This window comes from Phalaenopsis equestris, unplaced genomic scaffold, assembly GCF_001263595.1.
Source record: "Phalaenopsis equestris unplaced genomic scaffold, ASM126359v1 Scaffold000159, whole genome shotgun sequence".
Lineage (NCBI taxonomy): Eukaryota > Viridiplantae > Streptophyta > Magnoliopsida > Asparagales > Orchidaceae > Phalaenopsis > Phalaenopsis equestris.
In genome coordinates, this window is record NW_018164601.1 from 73313 (window position 1) to 96449 (window position 23137).

General features: G+C 37.4%; 1 protein-coding gene across 2 annotated transcripts in view; it reads right to left on the minus strand.

Annotated features, from left to right (window-relative positions):
* LOC110021985 (DNA-directed RNA polymerase III subunit 2) overlaps window positions 1-23137 on the minus strand; it is a 171106-nt gene that overhangs the window by 63357 nt on the left and 84612 nt on the right. For both annotated transcript variants that reach the window (XM_020720733.1, XM_020720734.1), the window contains 3 exons: window positions 8349-8450; window positions 8162-8272; window positions 7902-8018 (listed from right to left, as the gene is read on the minus strand). In XM_020720733.1, the coding sequence (XP_020576392.1) occupies window positions 7902-8018; window positions 8162-8272; window positions 8349-8450 (330 nt within the window). The remainder of the gene's footprint in view (window positions 1-7901; window positions 8019-8161; window positions 8273-8348; window positions 8451-23137) is intronic.

Here is a 23137-nt window from a genome sequence, read left to right on the forward strand (position 1 = left end):
TCGCGAACAGCTCGTGTTCGGTTCGTGTTCGGCTCGTTCGTTAAGAAACGAACACGAGCTTATTTCAAACAAACTAAATTTTAAACGAACCGAACACGAACACAAGCTTTGTTCGTTCGTGTTCGGTTCGTTTACACCCCTACATATAACTCATATAAGTGTGTGCGTAGGGAGCCCATATAAGTGTGTGCGTAGGGAGCCAAATAACGCTCCCCCCCTCTCAACAATACAAAAAAAAGAGTATACTAAAACAAAAAAAAAGAGATTGTATGCCCAACAGACATATACCCCGGAAAAAAAAAACACAAAAGTGAGCCCACAAAATCTGAAACCGAGAGCTTCTCCAAGAACCAAAGCTGCTCCAAAAATTTGACCTGCACTATAGACTGGAGATCGAAAAACGAGAGCTTCCCAAGAAACAAAAGCTTCTCCAAAAAACTCAAAACCTTTAGCAAAGCCATACAGGACCCCAACGATGCAAGTAAACCGAAAAGAAGCACTAAGAAAGCAAAACACCCAAGCCAGGCGTCCATCACCGTCATCCTCGAGGCCAAACAGAACAAAACAGACAGATAAAAGATTCGGGGCAACAAACATATAACCCAAGCAGGTAAACCAAATCATATAAAAACAACCCACATATAATCAGAAAAAAGACCAGGCGGCATAATAATAGATGAGGGCAAAACCTGAACCACAAAACGCCACTCTAGGCACGGACAAACGCGCCATCCAACAAGTCCCCAACCAGCAAAGTATGCAGAGCTCAGGGTGGTATTGCTCCAACCACGATATTGCTGCCAGTACCACCAACATTGGCCAGCCAGTTAGCTGACTGATTTCCCTCTCTGTAAGTGAAACTCCAATGAATCGAAACATGTGAAGAGATAAATTTAATTCGCTTAATGTAATATAAAATGTCCCACAAAACTTCTCTGTTGTCAGTAATGATGTCAATAAAAATATTAGAATTAGATTCAATCAAAATTTGCTACTAGTTAAGGAGAGAAACAATCGATACGGCCATCAAAACCGCTCAAGCTTCAGTTTCCAATGGAGTTTTAGTCACAGAAAGGGAGGAGAAAAAAAGAAGACATTTGCCACACTCATCCCTAGCAATGCCTCCTATACCAACATTAGTAATCTTCCAACTTCCATCCGTGTTGAACTGCACCCATCCGATAGGGGGAGGCCGCCATCTCACCAAAATAGGGAGTTGTGATGTCCTCACCCCAAGAGAACAAGGTGTCTTCAAAGCTTCAAAATAAGGGATACCTGAAAAGAAAGTGTCCTTCAAAGGGGTCAACTTAAAAATTTTGTGAGTATAAGCAATAATATCGGAGATCACATTAACCCACATAATACTCTTACCTTCATGCTTGTTAGCGTTACGAGTCATCCATATAAACCAACAAACTATAAATGGATATATGTTTTCTCTTGTGATCCGGATTGTAAAGATCGCAAGATGTAATTAAATCCCATGCAAGTGTTAAATTGAGACCCAACCAAAGCCCCCACCCCCCCTCCAAACTTGCAAAGAGAACGAACATAAGAAAAAGATATGTTCAATAGACTCCTCCGCCACCATACACAACAGACACCTAGAAGCAAGTCTTAACCCTTTTAATTTAAAAATATCATCGCAAGGAATTATGTGATGGAAAATTCTCCACACCAAAAAGGACATGGAAGGGGTTAGTGCAGGACTCCAAATGTTCTTCCCCCAAGTAAGCTCATTGAAAAAGTGTAATTTAGAGTAGATATATTTGGAAATGGAAACATTGGTTGATCTATTTTTAAGCATAGAAGAATCTTTCTTATGCGGCTCAATAGGAATGTAAGCAGTAAGCATAACATCCTCCTCCCCAACCAACTGCTTATGGAGGGGTAAGTTCCATTCTCCCAGAAACCATGTATCTGCAACAAGAAGAGTTCTATTAAACTCCTCCCCCGAATGAAAAGGCACAAAGGACCAAGAATCATGCCAAAAAGATATGTTGTCGTGGCCCAGATCCCAGAAAATGAGAGACTTGGCCCAGTCCTTGACTTGTAAAAGCCTCTTCCACATTCAAGAATCTCCCATCCACCAAGTAACCAAAGAGGGATTGCAATTGTAACAATATTTACTCAGCATAAAAGAATCCCATAAAGACTCCCCTTGGAGAAAATTAAGCCAAAGTTTAAAATAATTTATATCAGCCATATGGTGGGGCTGCTTGAAACCCAAATCGCCTACAAATGTAGGTTTACACACCCTCTCCCAAGGTAACCATCTCCTGCCCGAATAGCCCCCAACCCATAAGAATATATTGAAACATCTTTCAAGCACACGTTGTGAACTCTTCTTAATGTGAAGGACTTGTAAGGAATATAAAGACAAACTTTGACAAAATACTTCGAAGAACAGTAATCCATGCTCCGAAACAGAAATTTTTTTTCCAATTTAGGATCCGATTCCGCATCTTATCCACCACCTCATCGAATTGAATTTGTTTCCTACTACCTTTAAGGAGGTTGATCCCCAGATATTTTAAAGGGAGAGCAGAGATGGAAAAACCAGTGAAATTGGCCACTCAATTAGCATTGGCCCTATTAACAGAGTTCCCCAAATAAAGGTGGCACTTGTTAGCACTAAACTGGAAACCCGAAACCATCTAAAATTCTCCAAGCACATGATAAATTTCCCTTACAGCTTTTTTGGAAGCATTGGAGAATAGAATGACATCATCTGCATAAGCAAGATGGGTAACACAAACTAAGGAGCATAGGTGAAAATGTCACCAAGTAATCGGGATAAATAACCGAAAACTAATATGAAAATAACAGGTGACAGAGGGTCACCCTGTTTAATCCCACAACCAGCAGTAAAGAAACCATGCATATTACCATTAATAAGAGTACTATAGTAATTGGAAAGAAACCAAGTGTGAATAAGCTTACAGAAAGAGGAAGGAAACCCTCTTTCTTTGAGTACCTTCAGTGTGAACTCCCAGCTCAGAGAATCATAGGCTTTGTGAATATCCAATTTAGAGATTAAATTACCACCTCTGCACCTCTTATCAAGATCATAAATTAATTCTTGGGCCAACATAATATTATCAGTAATACCTCGTCCTTGGATAAAAGTCGATTGATTTAGGGAAATCAAATGTTGCAAGTGAGGTTGGAGACATTTCACAAGGATTTTACTAATAACTTTTGTAATGACAGAAGTAAGAGATATAGGACGAAAATAATCCCACGAAGTTTTTTGAGTCGACTTGAGAATGAGACGAAAAATATTTCCCAAGGGCCTGTCCCAAAAAGAAGTTTTGAATGGCCGCTACCACATATTTTTTAACGATGTTCCAACATTTAATATAGAAATCAGATGTGAAGTCATCTGGGCCCGGGGATTTATTAGAGTTAATTTCAGCAAACACAGTAAGAATCTCCTCCTCGGGGGGAATACCACAGAGCTCTAACTCTCCAGTATAATGTCGGACATCATTAAACAAATGAGCCTTGATAGTGCCAGTAGTCTCTTGAGCTTTAAAAAGATTAGTAAAATACTGAATAGCACTCTCACCCAACTCCTGATCGCCTGTGACCCAATCTCCAAGCTCGTTTTTAATGCAAACAATAGTGTTCAGGGCTCTACGTTGTTTGATACAAGCATGGAAAATTTTTGTATTCCTGTCACTCTGAGTAAAATATATCTCCCCCGTTTTTTTGTTGCAGAAGCTCTTCCTCCATACAGGAGGCTTCCAACAACTCCCTATGTGCTTCCTGAAGTTGAGGAACTAGGTCAGCAGAGGACTCATCTAACTCCTGCAAAACATTAACCCAACGTTCAGCCTTAGTGACTCTTTCATGGACATCGCCAAACACCTCCCAATTCCAGGTTCTCAACACATTTGCCACATTTTTATGGAGCTTCCAAAGACGGAACCATGCGCTCCCCACCTCAGAACAACACCAATTTGCAGCAACCAAACTCAGAAAACTCTCATGCTTAGCCCAAACATTCAGATATCTAAAATGGTACCTAGATGCTTTCTTAAAGAAATCAAAGGATAAAAGAAGCGGATTATGAGCTGAACCTGAACTACAAAGATGTTGAACCTGAGAAAAGCCATAATCATAAGCGGATTATGAGCTGAACCTGAGCTACAAAGATGTTGAACCTGAGAAAAGCCATAATCAGTGTTCCATGCCTGATTCCCAAAACATCTATCCAGTTTTTGGAAAGTCTTCCCCTTCTTCCAAGTGAATTAGGAGCCAACAAACCCCAAATCAGACAAGCCAGCATCCACCAAAGCCTCACTAAAATGGTCTATCAAGGAAGAAATGACTCTGCGGCCCCCAAATTTCTCCGAGTGGTGAAGAATCATATTAAAATCTCCCCCCATCATCCATCGATCATGAGTGTAAGTCCCCATTTGTCTAATTTTGTTCCAAAGATCGAAACGAGTAGGATTCGAGGTGCCCGCAAAAACAATTGTTAACCATCCCGAGAAATCCTCCAATTTAAAGAAACAATGCACAAATTGGCCATCAACAACAAAAATGCTAACTGAGATAGACCCAACTCTAAATAGAACAGTTGAAGAAAGAAAAAAAAAATAAATTTACCCAGAATGCAAGCATCCAGAGAAGAAACTAACAGTTCCAGTATATAAAAAATCCCAACTTTGTGAATCCTTGAAATTAATTTAAGTCTACCCAGGAAGTAAGAATCCACAACTTCCCAGATATTCCAAATTAAGATGTTAAACATGAGTTGACGAAGTGCCCTTTCTAGATGCCCTAGTCTGGGTATGTCCATGTTCTCCCTTCGAATAATAATGATCAACCTCATCCAAAGTTCTTCCAACCTTAAGATTAGCCAATTCATAATTACCCCTTTTCTTCCGCCATCTTGTTTTCTGGACTTGTCATTCATCCCCCAACAGATTTGAAACATCTTCCAAATGTGAGGCATTAACAGGTGCCACAACACCCGGGGCTGAAAGGCCGAACCAAAACACCCTCATTATGCCGAGAGACAGGACAAGAAACAAGAGTAGCACGGGCAGCAGGCACCCCACCCTCCACTAGATTCAAACCATTGCTCCTATGTAAAACAACGGAAGTGGATGTCCCCATAGGATCAACATCAATACTATGCAAGGCACCCAAGACAGGCACAGTGGAACTAGCATCCAAGTCAGGCAGATCGGGGTTAATACCAGGGGTATTAACTCTCTCAATATTTCGCTCAAAGTTTTTATTTTGCTTTAAACTCTTTCTGCGTAATTCTAGGTGAAGATGAAAACACTGTACAGGACCATAGCCAAACATGCGACAATGTGAGCAATAGGGGGGTGTTTTTCAAGAATTACATATAGCCAGCAGCCATTGTGTTCGGATCCAATCCAGACCTTGTTAGGAGGAGGTAAAGTGACATCTCGTTCAATTAAGATCCTCGCCATCGAGGGTCTGGACAATGTGTAGGTCAGAGCATCCAACATAATAGACTTACCAAACATAGCAGCTAATGAGAAAAGTATTTCATGGTTAAAAAGATGAAACTTCAAACCAGGAAGCCTGATCCAAACATGAATAACAGAGAGTTCAGCCTAAGGGTCGAAATCGACCGACCACTTTAAAACTTTCATCAAAACATAATCAAAATGCACAGTACGCCTGACAAACAACCTAGCATAATCCTCCTCACTAGTAAAATGAATCAAAATATGTCTGCCTTCCAAAGCCCCAATTTTCCAGCCACCGACCAATTTCATGAGTTCAAAATGCTTGCGAATGAAATCTAATTTGAGATGACCATAAACAAATTTCCCCACTAACGCTGGGCGTCCCGAAGAGGCAAGAATAGTATTCTCGGAGTTCTAAAGATAAAGAGCGAGCTTACCCCTTTTCTTACCAGAATGTTTGATGAAATTGTAATCTCCACCGAGAACGAGGGGAAAAATTTCCCCACTAACGTTGGGCATCCCGAAGAGGCAAGAATAGTATTCTCGGAGTTCGAAAGATAAAGAGCGAGCTTACCCCTTTTCTTATCAGAACGTTTGATGAAATTGTAATCTCCACCGAGAACGAGGGAACCATGGAAAGCCGAAGGAAACAACAGATTGTTTGAGATACCGACAGCACTACCTCTAGCGGTGACGCCGGCGTAAGACCTCTCCGTAGCCACCAGAGCCACCAAACTACGTTCGACACCATAGAAACGCAGAGGGAGCAAACCCTAGCAGAGCCAAAGAATACGCCACCATTATATATGGGAGTTTCATTACATATATATATATATATATATAATAAACTTAATTAATAATTAAATGTTACTATTAAATCTCATTCGTCACCTCCAAGGTGTTGCCGCAAATGCCCTCCTCTAGCAATGTAATCTTGTCAAAGATACTGCCCATTTGGCCAAGGATGTCCATTCTAACAAAGACATTATCCATATGTCAGGAAAAGACAATCAAAGCCTCGATTAAAATTACAATTTTCAATCCTTAAAAAAAAAAAAATAATAAACAATAAAAAAAAAACCAAACTTATACTCCTGAAAATGTTAATCTGTATTTTTACCATATAAGAAAATACAATTTTCATAGCATCACCGAAGTATCCTTCTAAGCAACTGTTCCATTTATTTTTCCATCTTGCCATGATGAAACAGTGATACACTCTATAAGGAAAGCAACTGTTCCATTTATTTTTCCACCTTGCCATGATGAAACAGTGATACACTCTATAAGGACCATTATATGTGTGCTCACTAGGATATTTTCCATGTCATTCTCTCAAGAACAGTGCATTTTATCATACACATGGGAAAACCTACCGCCTAAGCCTATAAACTACTATAATCATTACTAAGCTTTTAACAAGCCATTAGTAATGGCATTTTATTAGTGCAAAGCTGTAAACGTGAAACTTGCCAATACCAAATCTAGACTGTATAAGTAGAAATCAATAAAGCTATTTTCCATTCATGGATTCAGCTGTTGGCGTTTGTAGAACTTGGCCAGCTAACGATTAGTTTGCTATCATGACACAACAATTTTTAAATAATGATATAATATTCATGATTGATGTACATGACTGTGCATCTTCCATTATGCAATAAAAAGGGCAAAGTTTAAGACAAGCATCCACATAAGCTATATGAGGTCTTTTAAATTTTTTTGAGTAGGTTTGTTTGAAGAGCATAGTATCATTCACCACTTTTTCCTTCTAGTCTTCACACAAGAAATCTAAATCCCAGTCTGATAAGCACTGCTATCTTTTTCTCTAGTGCAAGAATGAAAACCGCCTCAATCAATTTTATATTGCCATCTATTCAACAAATGCTTGCTAGCCACATATTTACTATGGTTTTTCCATACTTTATTATCTAACAATTTCCAATACATCCAGCTAAGCATTCCCATTTTTTGTTATTTTAAGAATTTCAAAGAACGAAAAAAATAGGTAGTATCCTCCCAAACTAATATATTCCATACATGGTATACACTATCAGCTTAGAATAATTCAAAGTCATAGCATAATCATGCATATCATTATTACTCGAATTCAAATTGTCTTTTTAAAATGTTTAAGCAATAATTACTAATAGAAACATAGTGATTTCAATCAACACTTGTACTACTTGGCATAAACAACAAAATAGTAAGTTTATATCCAAAAATTTTAAGAAGAAATTATATTCAAAATCCTTCTAAACTTAGTAATGACTGATCATGACAAGCTTTCAGCGCTTGTTGCTAAATAGTAGAAAATTTTAAACCAGCCAATCAGTTCAGTTAATTAGTAAATAAACATCAAATATGTCAGGCTTTCATATAAAAGGCAGCAGCAGAAGGCAGGGAGGAAAAAAATAAAAGAATCCAAAGCTACTGAAAACCAACCCATTCAATTAGAGGACCCTCCTCTTCATCTGATGTAACATGTGTCATCAATGCAAGATTTTTTGTCAATCCACAACCTTCTCCTTCGGGTGTGTCACATGGACAAAGCATGCCCCACTATAGAAGGAAAACAATATCAGATAGCCTTGAAGAGACAAAAAGAATTAAAAGCAATAAAATGGTAAAAGTAAACACGTAAGACTGCATAAGAAAAATGGTAGCAGTACATGATATACCACACTAAACTCACAAGATCTTACCTGACTAGGCTGCAAGGCCCTTGGACCACTAACTTTTCTTGTTTTCTCAAATTGGGGTGAAACACGAGTCATGTAACCCAGGGTTGCAATGAAAGCAAGCCTTGACAGAACCTATATAAAGAGAACGGTATTTATAAGCACAAAACAAGCATGCGAGAATTAATATGCAATACAGAACCAATAATACCTGTGATACCCCTTTCCGGTTCATTTTAAATCGTTTCAAATCCCAATTTCCAGTAGAAATGGCTCTTTCTAAGCCGTGAGTAATAATATCACCCCTCATGTACTGCAAAATAGATGACATCAATTACGTTTCCATAAAAAGGAATTCATAGAGCAAACTAACCCACGGACAACAAAATGGCAAAATAACACATTAAAAGTTTCTATAGCCTTAAGCAGTTTTTCATCTTTCCATTTTGAATTTACGGGCAGAAGTTTACTTATCCAAAACTGAAAAAGAAAACAGGTTGCTTCCATGATACACATCTCTTAATTGATAGAAACCATTGATACAAGTAAAGGAAACAAAGGTATCGACAATAACATAAACAACAAGAAATCATCTGAGAATATAACAATAATCATTGAGAAACAAACAAGTCCAAAGGCATTGAGGCTTTTACTCACCAACCTTTACCGTGCCCAAGTGAATACCAAGGCAGAAATATGTTAAGAAATCAAGTAGAAGCAAATTAAAATTACTCAAAAATCATTTTTATTTAGTTCCCAAATAAATCCTATTAAGAAATGGCACTGTGTGCCAATTTACTATCGTGGCCATTTTATTACTTCACAAAACAGAACCATTATCATCAATTCAACATTAATAAAAAACATATCTCTCACTAACCACCGACGAGCATTACTAATAAATTAATAAACCTAAAAATAACAAAAACAGATGCAGCACTCTTCAAACCAAGTACTTAAAAGAAGTCAAAATGCTTTAATAATCATGTTAAGGCTGAGAGAAACATATGGCATACTGATTCAAATAAAGAATATCAATACAGAACATGACAGAGACAACAAGAAGCTAAATCTTCAATGTACAGCTACCCAAGTGGATTACACGGTCTTATTTCATATATAAAAATATTTATAATATTTAGAAATATAATCTTCAAAAAAAAAAAAAGTAAAGTGCCAAAATAGTCCATGAATATTTATATGGGGTCATTTTAGTCCCAGAATTTATAAAAGTGCCGAAATAATCCTCAATCTCCTTAGAAATATAATCTTCAAAAAAAAAAAAGCAAAGTGCCAAAACAGTCCATGACTATTTATATGGGGCCATTTTAGTCCCAGAGTTTATAAAAGTGCCGAAATAATCCTCAATCTCCTTAAATTGGGGTTGAAATAGTCCCCATGGAGGACGATTAGAGCTCAATTTTAAAATATTGGTGATTATTTTGGCACTTACTAATAAAAAATGATCATTAAGAACTTGGTAAACTTGAAAACTTAATCGAACTTTAGCTAGTAATACTCAAAAGACATTTTTTTTTATAATGGAAATCATTGTAAGACACTATAACAGATATAATAGAGACGTGTTATGAATTTTTAGCCAAGTTAAGTTTTAGCCATATTAAGATTATGAAAAATCTTAACACAACAATATAGCAATCAGTCGATGAAGAGCTTCACATTACATCAGGTGAAAACTTGAAAAATGATGTAACCTGCACAAAAAAGTTCCTAATCTACTTCCCCGCCAACTTATAAGAATCGGACTTATTTTGCATGAGGGTTGAACCACACTTACCATGTAGAATAAATAAACAGATAACCAACGTCTATGTCAATGCATAATACAGTAGATAATTCTGTTTTTTTTCTAGCATATATCAAAAACAACATGGAAATTATTGCACCAACCCCTCAACTAATAAACACAAGCCTCTCTACTATAGTTGCCACGCATCTTAATTAAAAAAGCTCCATCCAGCTTTCTCTGAAAATGCTCAGTACTATCAAGCATATCTTCCAGCCTCATTTAAGCTTCTCTTCAACCTGACTATAAAAAAATTATATTATGGCTGAGAGAAGCATATTTTTCTCACACTAAACTTTCAGATTGAAGCAATAATAGATCGTTCTAAGCTGTAAATCATAAAACAAAGTGATCAATTCATGTGCTTTGCAAAGTCTGCTTTATTCCACATTAGAATTTAATGGAGAGAAGCATAGGGCCAAGTTTTTTTTTTCATACAAAATTCATAAATCTGCTATCACGTCAAATTGGTTCTCCATTTCCTGCAATGGGGCAATGCCCTTATTTTTCACTTAATCCTTAATAACTTTCCTTATTTTTCACTTAATTCTTAATAACTTACTTTTACCTCAATCTTTCATTTCTTTGGTTTCGGTTCTTTTTGTTGGTGGCTTTCCCAGGGTCAACATGGAAATCTTTGAAGTTGCATGCGAGCTGTCTATCCTTGTGGACATGGTAGCAATTAGTGGGGCTATAGTAGGAATAGTCCCGCTCATGATTGAAGAGGAATAAATATTTGCCAACTGTAAACAGAGTCAATTTTTATAATAGCTGCAGACGCTGAAATATGGTTAATTATTTTGTATATATGTCCTAGAAATTTTTTTCAAGTAATCACTCTATAATTAGTCATTTCACCAAATATAATTACTTAAGAGTAACCTAAATCCAAGTATATAAATAGGGTTGTAAGATCTTCAATGAAATACACAAAATCTTTAAGGTTTTTCTTTAAAGGGATAAACTTTTTCATAGTGTTATTAAATGTATCTACGTGTCACTCCAGAACTCAAAATGGTAATTTTTGTTATGATCCCTCTATTAATCACTTCTATATATCCACGAATATTACCTCATGTAGTTCACCATTTGCTGAAGCCAAAAATATTTATTATTAATAGGTGTTTATGATCACGTTTGATCCATATCATATAACTGACCGCTATAAAACCCACTCAATGTCCAGATTTAGGGAATTAATTATTTTGAGACCTTTCCACATGTGGCTTTTGACTAAACTTTGGAATCACCTATAGCTCATCAAGGGCGGAATGTCATTTTTTAAAGTGAGGCCTATAAAGCAATGAACACGGAAAATTCTCAAGTATGTCACTCAGAGGGAGAACAAAAATTGCAGGCTTAGAAAAGTTCAAACAAAGACCTTAAGCATGATTAACCAACTCCAAAAATACCTACTTGAATTCAATTTACAAAGTATTGGTCACAACACAACTAACCCTCCATTCAAATCAAGCAATGGTGCGGCAAAGGTGGATGACTCAGCCTAGCTCAATTCCCACCAAAACTTGTATTGACTTGCACGAATTAGGACTAAGTGTACGGAGGACTGGTGCAACTCAAACGTCACAGACAATTACTATCCAAATAGTTCTATATCAATTCATATCAAATTCAAAAGAAATCGTGTATAATTAATTCATGAAACATATACAGAGCTGCTACATATTTAAGTACAAACTCACGTACCCAAAATTCCTCAAAATCCACCAAAATCTTTTTAAATTAAAACGGTACAAATCATACTACTTTACTAATTGTGGTAATGCTCCTTACCACTCCATGAAAACAAAATTAAATTGAAATAAGCTACAAGCTTAATGAAGTAATCAAAGTTAAAGTAAGATTCAATAAATAAAAAAGAAATAATGTGTGTGCTAGTCAATGACTAGTATAAGTATCAGTACAACAACAACAAAACCTTTATCCCACTAAGTGGGGTCGGCCATATGAATCATTTTTCTCCATTGCGTCCTATTTAGTGTCATATTTTCATTTTATTCTAATAAATTAAGATCATTTTTTATACAATATCTCTACCTCTGTCTTTCTTAACGTAAGTCAAATCTAAAACATCTACTCTCCAAATCGAATCATCAGATGGTCGACACTTAATGTGACCAAACAATCTAAGACGATTTTCTCAAATTTTAACCGTCACTAAAGCTACACCAACCCTATCACGGATATATAAATTTTATCCGTCACTGAAGCTACACCAACCCTATCACGGATATATTCACTTCACATTTTGTCTCTAAGTGTAAAGCCGCTCATCCACCTAATCATTCTCATCTCAACAACACTTAAACTTAGTTTTATGCTTCTCTTTTAAAGGCCAGATTCAATGTCATAGAGCATTGCAGGTCTCGCAACCATCTTATAAAATTTTTCTTCCAGTCTAAGCGGTACTTTTCTATCACATAATAGACACGAAGCATTCCTCCACTTCAAATAACCAACTTGAGTTCTACTAATAACATCCCCATTTATATCACCATCACTTTGAACAATAGACCCGAGATATCTAAAGCGTTCACGCCTTTTAATAATTTGATCAACCAAAGTTACATTTCGTTCACTAGAACTACTACTACTAAAATTATATTCCATGTATTCAGTTTTAGTTCTACTCAAACGAAGGCCTTTAGAATCCAATGTAGACCTCCATAATTCAATTTTTTCCTGAGTTTTCTCTCTCATCTTATCCACGAGAAGGATATCATCAGCAAAAACCATACACCAAGGTACATCCTCCTGTAAATGTTAGTAAGACCATCCATAACTAAAGCAAAAAGATATGGGCATAAAGCCAATCCCTGATGAAATCCAACAAAAAATAAGAAAATATTTGGTCAATCCTCCTTCTACTCAAACACAAGTAACAACTCTAGTATACATATCTTTAATGACTTGAACATAAGTCATATCAACACCTTTCTTCTCAAGAACTCTCAAGTTTCTTCTCAAGAACTCTCCAAAGGATATCTCTTGGAACATTATCGCAAGTTTTTTTTTAGATTAATAAAAATTATATGTAGATCTTCCTTATTATCTCTAAACTTCTCCATCAAACCTATCAATAAATGAATAGCTTCCATGGAAGACCTGCGTGGCATAGATCCAAATTGATTATGAGAAATATTTGTAATACGTCTTAACCTATGTTCAATTACCCACTCCCATAATTTTAAAGTATGACACATCAACTTAATTCATCTATAATTTGCACACTCTTGTACATCCCCTTTATTCTTAAAAATGGAGACCAAAATACTCTTCCTCCACCCCTCAAGCATCTTTTTAGCTTTTAAAATACAACAAGTATGTAGTAAAGAATGAATATTTTAATTCATCAAGTACAAGGAGTATGTAGTAAATGAGGCATAAAAGTAGTAACCAGTGACAATCAAACTATAATTAGCACATGTTTCATTTAGTCGCATAAGCAATCATCAGTAAGTCTATACTTGTACTTGTATTCCTATTATTTATTTTCTTATCTTATTAATGTAATTTTGTACTTGCAAAAGCTTTGACTTATTTCATTTCTCTGGAGAATCATCAAACCCAACAGCTACAATAAACATTAATAGAGGTTGATCATCTCCTAACATAACTCATATCAATAATTCTCTTAATACCAAAATGTTCACTCCATTCTCAATATCAAGAGTTGAAAATTTTAAAAATGCTCTTACATCTTTCTCTACGTAGATAATTTGTAAAATAGTTTATGTATCATAAAACTTATGACATTCTTTTGATTATTTTATCAATTTAAAATCATTTTTCATATATATTTACAATTTATGTGAACAAACCTACAAGCAAGTCATTTATTTTGTAGGCATAAGAATAGAATGATATTAATAAAATCAACTTTTTCTATTTCACCTTTCCTTTCTATTAAATATGCAGTTATTTAGCATTATGCAAAAATTTTTAAATGTTAATTTCATGTGCTAATACTTAATAAATGAGCATAAAGCTACAAGTAAAAAAACAATAATCTTATAATATGGTTTGTTTCTTACATTAGCACTTGAGTATCGCGCACCTTAATTGACAGGATAACCTCGTGACATGATTACCACAAGCTCGTGTCGAACTCAACGTTTAGAGTACACAAACTAAGACTATAATTCTCTCTAAATTTCAATAAAATCTCAATTCAGGCATAATTTAACACAAAAATCTCAATTGTCATTTACCTTAAATGGGTCTCTTCTCATAGACACTTCTTCCTCTCCTTTTTATCACTATCATACGACCAAACAAAATTTATGCTCTCAGTTGTAATGGCCCATAGATCACATCAGGAGGATAGGAATAAAAGAGATTACTTTGACTTAAGTTAAAAAAACTTAGGTATTGATACATAATAATATTTATCTTAAATGCCTCACTACCACAACACCAATATCTTCATAAAAGAATCAGTTTTTCCTCCCAAAAATGCTTACCCAAGATCAGCTTTTCATTCCTAATTTGCTCATGATAAAATAGAGAAATGACAATGACTTTATAAGTACAATTGAATAAAAAAGAAAAATTAAGGTACCTAGATTTAATTTCAAATGTATATAATTGTCTCACTTTTAAACATCCAAAATCCTTCAGACTTCTTCCCATTTCCCCATCATCTTCTCCTACTCTTTAGTTGGTGGCTGCAAATCGAAAGCAGCAGCTGCTCCAGTTCCACGGATAAAATAGTGATGGAAATATAATAAAATTGGCCTAACACAAGCATATGCATGAAATTAAACTTTCCAAAACCTCTAATTTCCTCTCTAAAAATTAGCCCTTTTACCAGTTAATCAAACAAGAGAGCAGCAGCCTTCACTTTCTAACATTCGAGCACCTGATTGCATGCAGGAAAAACCAGATCACAAAAAGGAATAATGAACTGTTGTGGGCGTGAAGCGGGATCGCATCCCGAACATGAGGAGTCCGGCGTAAGAAGCGACCGACTGCTTCGTCTAGACCCAGATAACAGAAAGCGACTCACGACTAAGAGTCATTCTCAGCCATTACCGTCCGGCGTAAGAAGCGACCGACTGCTTTGTCTAGACCCAGATAACAGAAAAATTGCGACTCACGACTAAGAGTCATTCTCAGCCATTACCTTTGAAGTGGTTGAAGAAGGAAAATAAGGTCAACATCGACCAGCAATGCATAGTAAAGATTTCAATAGGACCTCAGCTGCAGGACTAGGTATGGTGTGATGTGATCCACATGGACGTCTGTCACCTTCTGCTTAGGAAGACCATAACAATTTGACCGAAAGACTCAGCAAAATAGATTCAAAAACATGTATTCCTTCATCAAAGACGACAAACACCTAATTCTACTTCCTTCGGTAGAACTCGAGGAACCAGAAGCCCTTACCGGCATAGTAGCGCGACCTCAAGGGAGGGGGGTTGTCACCTCCTTCGTCTTCTTTTCGTTCCTTTTTCCCTTCTTTCCTTTTTCTTTCCTTTCCTTCTTTTCTTATTTACCTTCCTAGCCCTTTCTAATTTAAATCATTTCTTAAATTAACATATTTGATTTTATTCTCTCTTCTTATTTTAAAATTCTTTCGTAAAATCTAAAATCTAAAATCTGATTTAATTCTCCTTTCTTATTTCAAAAACTCTTTCCTGTCTGAAATTTTAACTTTATTCTCCTTATTTTGAGTGTTTCCTAAAATAAGTCAAGTCTCTTTCTAAATAGGACAATATGTGCTTTGAGTGAGCGGTCTTGTTTTGATTTCTGAATTCATATTTTAGCCTTGGTATTTTATCTTCGAATGATGTATCCGCATCAAGGTACTGCTTCGTCTGTCTCTCGGTCGAGGTAGTGATCGTCTCTACGGGTATAGGTGGTGCTCCAACTGTACCTCGACTCGGTCTAAATATTTGTCTATTCTTCCACCCTTCCTGCTGTTGTCTGTCCGATTTCCAGCCCTATAGCATGCCTCCACCTTGCTGCCCTCTAGCAGGACTCCTCTCCCATTGCTGTCTTTCGCGCCGACCTCCTTCCAACGCACCATCCGACTCTTCCCAACAGCCGCTACCACCCAGCAGGCCGCCACCTTGTTACCATCCAATAGGACTCCTCTACCGTTGTAGTCCTTTGCATCGACATCCATCCAGAGCACCATCCAGCTCTTCCCAATAGACATATGACTCTTTCCAGCAGTCATCCGACTCTTCCCAAAAGACCGCCACCTTGCTGCCTTCAAGCAGAACTCCTCTCCCGTTGTCGTTCTTCGCGACAACCTCCTTCCAGACACCTCTTCGGCCCTCACCACAGTTGCCTGCATTGTAGCACCACCAAGACTCCCTCCTCGTCAAGCTTGTTGTGTCTTCATTGTTGTATTTTTTTTCAAATTTTGCTTTGTAGGGTATTTCCCTTTCTTTTGAGTTCTTCATTGTATCATTGTTTTTATTCAGTAAAAAATATTTGTCAATTTGTGTTGTAATTTGAGTTAAATCCGAATTATTTGATATCAAAGCTAGTCTAATCCTAGTTTCAACATAAGATTTCTAGCATCCGCACCTACACAATCCACCAAACCAAGATTTTTTTCTTTCTTTTATTTTTTCTCTTCTTTCTTTTTTTTCCTTGTTTTCTTCTCTTCAACAAATCCCAAACCATCAAACATGCCCCCAAGGAAAAATATGTCCAAGCCTACCCAGAAAGAGATAAGGCAATAACTCGGTCGCCTCCAATAAACAATTGCAGGGATTGAAGAGATGACACAAGAAGAAGTTACCTTCGATCGAGACATGGAGAGTCGAAGGGGAGAGAGGTAAGAGGATCTGAATCCCTTCCATAGGGATAATTTCAGCGATGAAGAAGATAGACCACGACGTTTCAGAATCCAGACGTTTCAGAATTCAGAATCCAATATCAGAGGAGACCCAAAGGGGGATATCTGTATTCCTCCCATAGGTAAAATTTTCGAGAAGAGATGTCATTTAGAGGGCACCAAGACCATGGAATCAAGGTAGATTTGACCGAGTTTGAGAAGGGCATGGATCCAAACAAATTTATCAGATGACTACAAGAAGTTGAGCAGATCTTAGAATAAAAATAAGTGCTCAAACAGAGGCGGGTCAAATTAGCAAATTGAAGAAAAGTTTCTCCCTATGGTGGGAGAAAGTACAACGACAACAGGCGAGAAGGCAGTAAAAAGATTACCAGATGAGAGAAGATGAAAAAAACCATTTAGAAGAAATATCTTCCCAGTATTACTGCCAGGACATGTTTTTGAAAATCCAAAATTTGCAGCAGAGAGACCTTTCAGTGAAGTCCACAACTTAGTTCGACCACTTACAGTTACAGTACGACCTGACAAAGCCAAAGGAGAACACAATTGTCAGGTATCAAGGGGGCTTGAAGCCTAGTATTAGCAATGTGCAGCTAAAACTGTATTGGACACTGGGGATGTCCAAACATTAGCATTGAAAGTGAAAAGGCAGTTGAAGCAAAGCCGACGACCACCACCAACCAGACAACCAGACATATTTGGAGGCACCAGTAGGAGCACGCCATAGAAAATTGAAAAAAATGGATTGTATATGGAGAAAGCCACCCCAAGCGAGAAGAACCCGATTACTGTCCCAGCCAAAAAATGCTTCACATGCCAAGGATTTGGGCACATAGCCTCCAATTGCCAGATGAGCTGGGTCATAACATTTACCGAGCAGGGCATCGTGGAAGAGGTTAGCGAGGAGCAGGAAGCTGAGGAATGTGGAGCATCAGCTTCCACCAGATGAGAGAGAAGCACGTGATTTGACAGATTATGCAAACCGAGGACATGAGGCATCCGCAGTGGCTTTGCCACAACATTTTTCACACCCGCTGCACAATGAATTGAAATGTATGCAATTTTTTTATCGACGAGAGTAGCAGTAAAAATGTGGCATCGATCGAGATAGTAGAGAAACTGGGACTCATGATTCAGAGACATTCTCAACCACATTCATTGAAGTGGCTGAAGAAGGAAAACAGGGTCACCATCGACTGACAATGCCTAGTAAAGTTTTCAATAGAGAGTCAGCTGCAGGGCCAGGTATGGTGTGATGTGATCCCCATGGACGCCTCACCTTCTACTAGAAAGACCATGACAATTTGATCGCAAGATGGATTCAGAAACACGTATTCCTTCAACAAAGACAAAAAATGTCTCATTCTACTTCCTTCGATAGCAACCGAGGAGACGGGAGTCGTTAACGGCAAAGTAGCGGGAACGGTTTTAGTGACGATCGATTCTCAACCACCATGGTCACCCCAGTGCAAGAGATTTCGGTCCCAGGAGATTGGACCGAGATGGAGGTATGCTAGCAAGCACTTTGGGAGGCAGTACAGTCGACAATGAGATCCAGATGCAGCTTAGATTAAAAATAAGGGACCAAAAGCTTCGATGAACGAGGTTAAAGCTCCCCCACCCCGAGAAACTAACAAAGGGCTCCGAGGAGGACCAGCCTCGGTGATCCAGCCTGGATGGATTGGCAGATATAAGCGGATGAACCCCTTGCTCCTGACTAGCAGTAACATCTTGCTCGTTCTGATGAGGTGGTAGAACCACAGTAGAGAGATTGCCAACCTTTGCAACAATTATAGGTTCTAGGGAATATGAAGTATAAATTGTCCCATCTGCACCTGATGCTTCCTGAAGATGAGGAGCTTCAAAGCTCTCTTGATTATTGGACCGAACAGAGTCCTTTGTAGGTAAAGATCCTTCAGTGTTGTTTTCAAAAAGGTTTGAAGTTATAGGTTGCCCAGCTAAACCATCTGACAACACGTCAAATATAGAAAAAAAAATAATATTGTCAGGGGGGTCTCCGGTAGTGGGAGGGAGAGCTGATGGTGTTTCAACCAATGTTTCAATAGCCAGTGGATTACACTCAGGGGTGGACGGACAGGAGTGAGTTGGGGCAGAGGGCCAGTAACGTTTTTACTCTGAGGTTTTAAATGAGGGTGCAAATGATGACATTGAGAGTGAGAGTGTCCAAACATACGACAGTGGGTGCGGTAAAGTGGGATCTGTTCGAGTTCCACCTGCTGCCAAAAACTCTGGTGCTGTGAGCCAATCCAGATCTCCCCTGGAAAAGGTAGAGTAATGTCACGTCAATCAAAACTCTGGCGTCAGAAGGCTGACTCAGATTAACTGTAGGAATATAAATTTTGAGGGATTTACCGTAAACCATAGCTAAGGAGTAAAGAAGCCATGATTGAAGAGATAGAACTTCAGATCTGGGAAGCGCAGTCATACATGAATGGTAGTAGGTCAGTGAGAGGGTCAGAATCAACCGCCATTTTAAAACTTTCATCAAACGGTTATCTATTCGAACAAGTCTTCTGGCAAACAAATGAGCATAGTCTTCATCATCTAATAGTAGTATAAGAATATGCCTCCCATTCAGTTTACCAATCTTCCATTCCCCTTTCAGCCGCATTTGCTCAAAATCCTTTCAAATTAGCTCGAGTTTGGGGTTTCTATAGAGGAACTTACCAACGAATAGTCGGCAGGATGAAACTAAGGTGATTTCGGTCTCAGAGAGAAAGATTGCAGGCTTACCATTTTTAAGAGATTTTTTTTTTTTAGAAATCCGATGTCAGCGCTAAAGTATCATGGTATTGTTTCGGGAACTTACACGAAAAATGTTCGCGGGTGGGTTATTGCCGACAAGGGCGACAACATAAAAACAGAGCCCCGAGGCCATCTCAACATGCAAGGAGTGCACGCAAAAAAACCGTGGCCAGAGTTTGCAAATGACGCAAACCACCTCGAATCAGTTGGTGAGAGACTGCATTAGGAAGAGGAAGGAATACGACGTGTGAGAAAGGCTGGCCAGAGTTTGCAAATAACGCAAACCACCTCGAATCAGTTGGTGAGGGACTGCGTTAGGAAGAGGAAGGAATACGACGTGTGAGAAAGGCTCTGCCATAAACTACAAAGACGAAGCCAATGGAGTGAAGCCCTTCGTCGTCGGGCACGACGAAACCGATGGTGCGAAACTCTTCGTCATCGGGCACTACAAAGCCGGTGGAGTGAAGCCAAAGGATTCAAACGAATGGAAACGCCATTGGGCGAAACCCTAGTAGAGCTGCTTGCCGATATATCCATCGATTATATATCCAACCATTGATTTTTCATCAACAAATGTATGCCTTCGCGAAGACGTTTAACTTGCTACTGTAAAATTATGGTAAACAGTAAATTTGAAAAATAATTTGGGAATTTAATTAAAATATCAATTAATTAAATAAATTTTATACACTTGAAAATCAATATATACTACCATACATCAAAATGATCAGAATGCAAGGTAGATATTTATAAAAATAATTTTAGGAATTTTTGGGAGGTGCAAAAAATGGGGTATATTAAAATAAAGTTAATTTACATGATTTAACGAAAACTTGCAGTTATAGTAGCACGGTTACTTCATCTTTATCTACCATTTCTCCTTCAAAATATTATTATTATAGTTAATGGTGACAACATCATTCCCAATAAAAATGATATATTTGGCAATGATGAAATTAAATTATACCTCTAGAATACATTTGTTGCTAAAATTTTATAACTTCCAAAGTATTTCTTGGCGTCAAGTTTGTTTACAACGAAAATAGTGTCCCCCATTCCCAAATAAAATATGCCATAAGCTCATTCAAGTAAATTGGGTGAGCATGTGATCAGAAAAACTTTGAACATACTCTGTTAACCAATCCGTTATTTCCTCTCTCGTTGGTGTGGGAAGTGAGCATATGCAAAATGCCAAAATTCAAGAAAAAGCATTCGTATAGTCTTAAGAATTCTAAGATATATTAAGTAATCTCCCGATAAATGACTAGTGTATCAAAAATGCAAACATTGATAAATTGAAGTGTACTCTAATGTTTAATAAAAGAGATCAGTTGAAAACCAAAAGTCTACTTCTGATAATTATGTTTTACTGGGAGGAAATCTTATTCCCTAGAGATATAAAAATCAGATTTAGGTTGGTAGGTCTAGTATCGAAGCAAAAATACAACAGCAATAAAACCAGCAAAAACAAACATTTATCCCACTAAGTGGGGTCGGCTACATGAATTCTTTTTATCCACCGCCTCCTATTGAGAGTCATATTTTCATTTAATTTGAATAAATTAAGATCATTTTTTATACAATATGCCATGCCTTTCATAGCATAAGTCGAATCTAAAACATCTACTCTCCTAATCGGATCATCAGATGGTCAACATATAATGTGACCAAACCATCTAAGAAGACTCTCTAATTTTGTCCGCCACTGGAGCTACACCAACCCTATCACGTATATATTCATTTCGCATTTTGCCTCTAAGTGTGAAGCCACTCATCCACCTAATTATTCTCATCTCAGCAAAATTAAACTTAGTTTCATGCTTCTCTTTTAAAGGCCAACATTCAGCGCCATAGGGCATTGTAAGTCTCACCACCATCTTATAAAATTTTCCTTTCAGTTAAGCAGTACTTTTCTATCACACAATAGACATGAAGCATTCCTCCACTTCAACCAACCAGCTTGAATTCTACTAATAACATCCCCATCTATATCACCACCACTTTGAACAATAGACCCGAGAAACAATAGACCCAAGATATCTAAGGCGTTCACACCTTTTAATACTTTGATCACCTATAGTTACAACTGCCACTAGAGCTACTACTACTAAAATTATAATCCGGCGTTCACGCCTTTTAATACTTTGATCACCTATAGTTACAACTGTCACTAGAGCTACTACTACTAAAATTATAATCCATGCATTCAATTTTAGTTCTACTTAAACGAAGGCCTTTAGACTCCAATGTAAACCTCCATAATTCAAGTTTTTCCTGAGTTTTCTCTCTAGTGTTATCCACGAGAAGGATATCATCAGCGAAAAGCATACACCAAGGTACATCCTTCTGTAAATGTCAAGTAAGAGCATCCATAACTAAGGCAAAAAGATATGGGCTTAAAGTTGATCCTTGATGCAATCCAATTGAAATAAGAAAATATTTGGTCAATCCTACTTCTATTCGAACATAAGTAACAATTCTATACATAACTTTATATGACTTGAATATAAGTCATATCAACACCTTTCTTCTCAAGAACTCTCCAAAGGATATCTTTTGGAACATTATCGCAAGCATTTTCTAAATCAATAAAAATCATATGTAGATCGTCCTTATTCTCTCTAAAACTCTCCAGCAAACCTTACAATAAATGTCTAGCTTACATGGTGGATCTACACGACATAAATCCAAATTGATTATGAGAAATCTTTGTAATACAACTTAACCTAGGTTCAATTACCCTCTCAAATAATTTTAAAAGTATGACACATCAACTTAATTTCTATATAATTTACACATTCTTGTGCATCCACTTTATTCTTAAAAATGAGGACCAAAATATTGTTCCTCCACTCAGGCATCTTTTAGATTTTAAAATAATGTTAAAGAGTTTAGTAAGCCAAAAAACTCTCAAATCTCCTAAATTTTTATGAAAAGCCAAAGGGGCTGATTTTATCAAAAAAGACAAGGTACATAAAGGTTGTATGAGAGGGCCCAATAGAGGCACCCTACCCATACGATACCAAGTGCAACACTACCCCAACAAAAAGATACAAATAGACTCAATAAATTTAAAACATGCAGAAAACAAGTAGCTAGGGACAAACCAGATTAATTCTGCTTCTTCCTCTAGTTTTAGGAATGGAGTCAGATAACAAACTTTGAAGTGTCATATTATTGCCATGAGTAATCAAAGTATCATCCATTAAGTTTCCAAGTTGGCATGTGCCCCCAGCCTTCTTCTTCCGCCGAAAAGTGTAAACCTGTCATTCTTCATCTGAAGACTGACTCATGTGATCCTCGGTCTGATTAGATATTAGAACCGCAGTAGAATGAAAGGTAATTGTTGCTACAGCGATATGTTCCAGTGTATGTGAAGTGTGAATTGTCACCTATGCATCTGATGATTTCTGAATAGAAGCTGCGGGGCTATCCTGACTTTCGGTCCGAACATTTTCCCTTCAAAATATGGTCAGGAGAAAAAGTATGGTCAGGAGAAGCGTTCCCAGGGGCAGACATCATTTCTTGTCTTGTGGTAATTGCCTCCTCAGGTTGGCTGTCATCAAGTTTGGTAGGAGCGCGTTAAGTCACG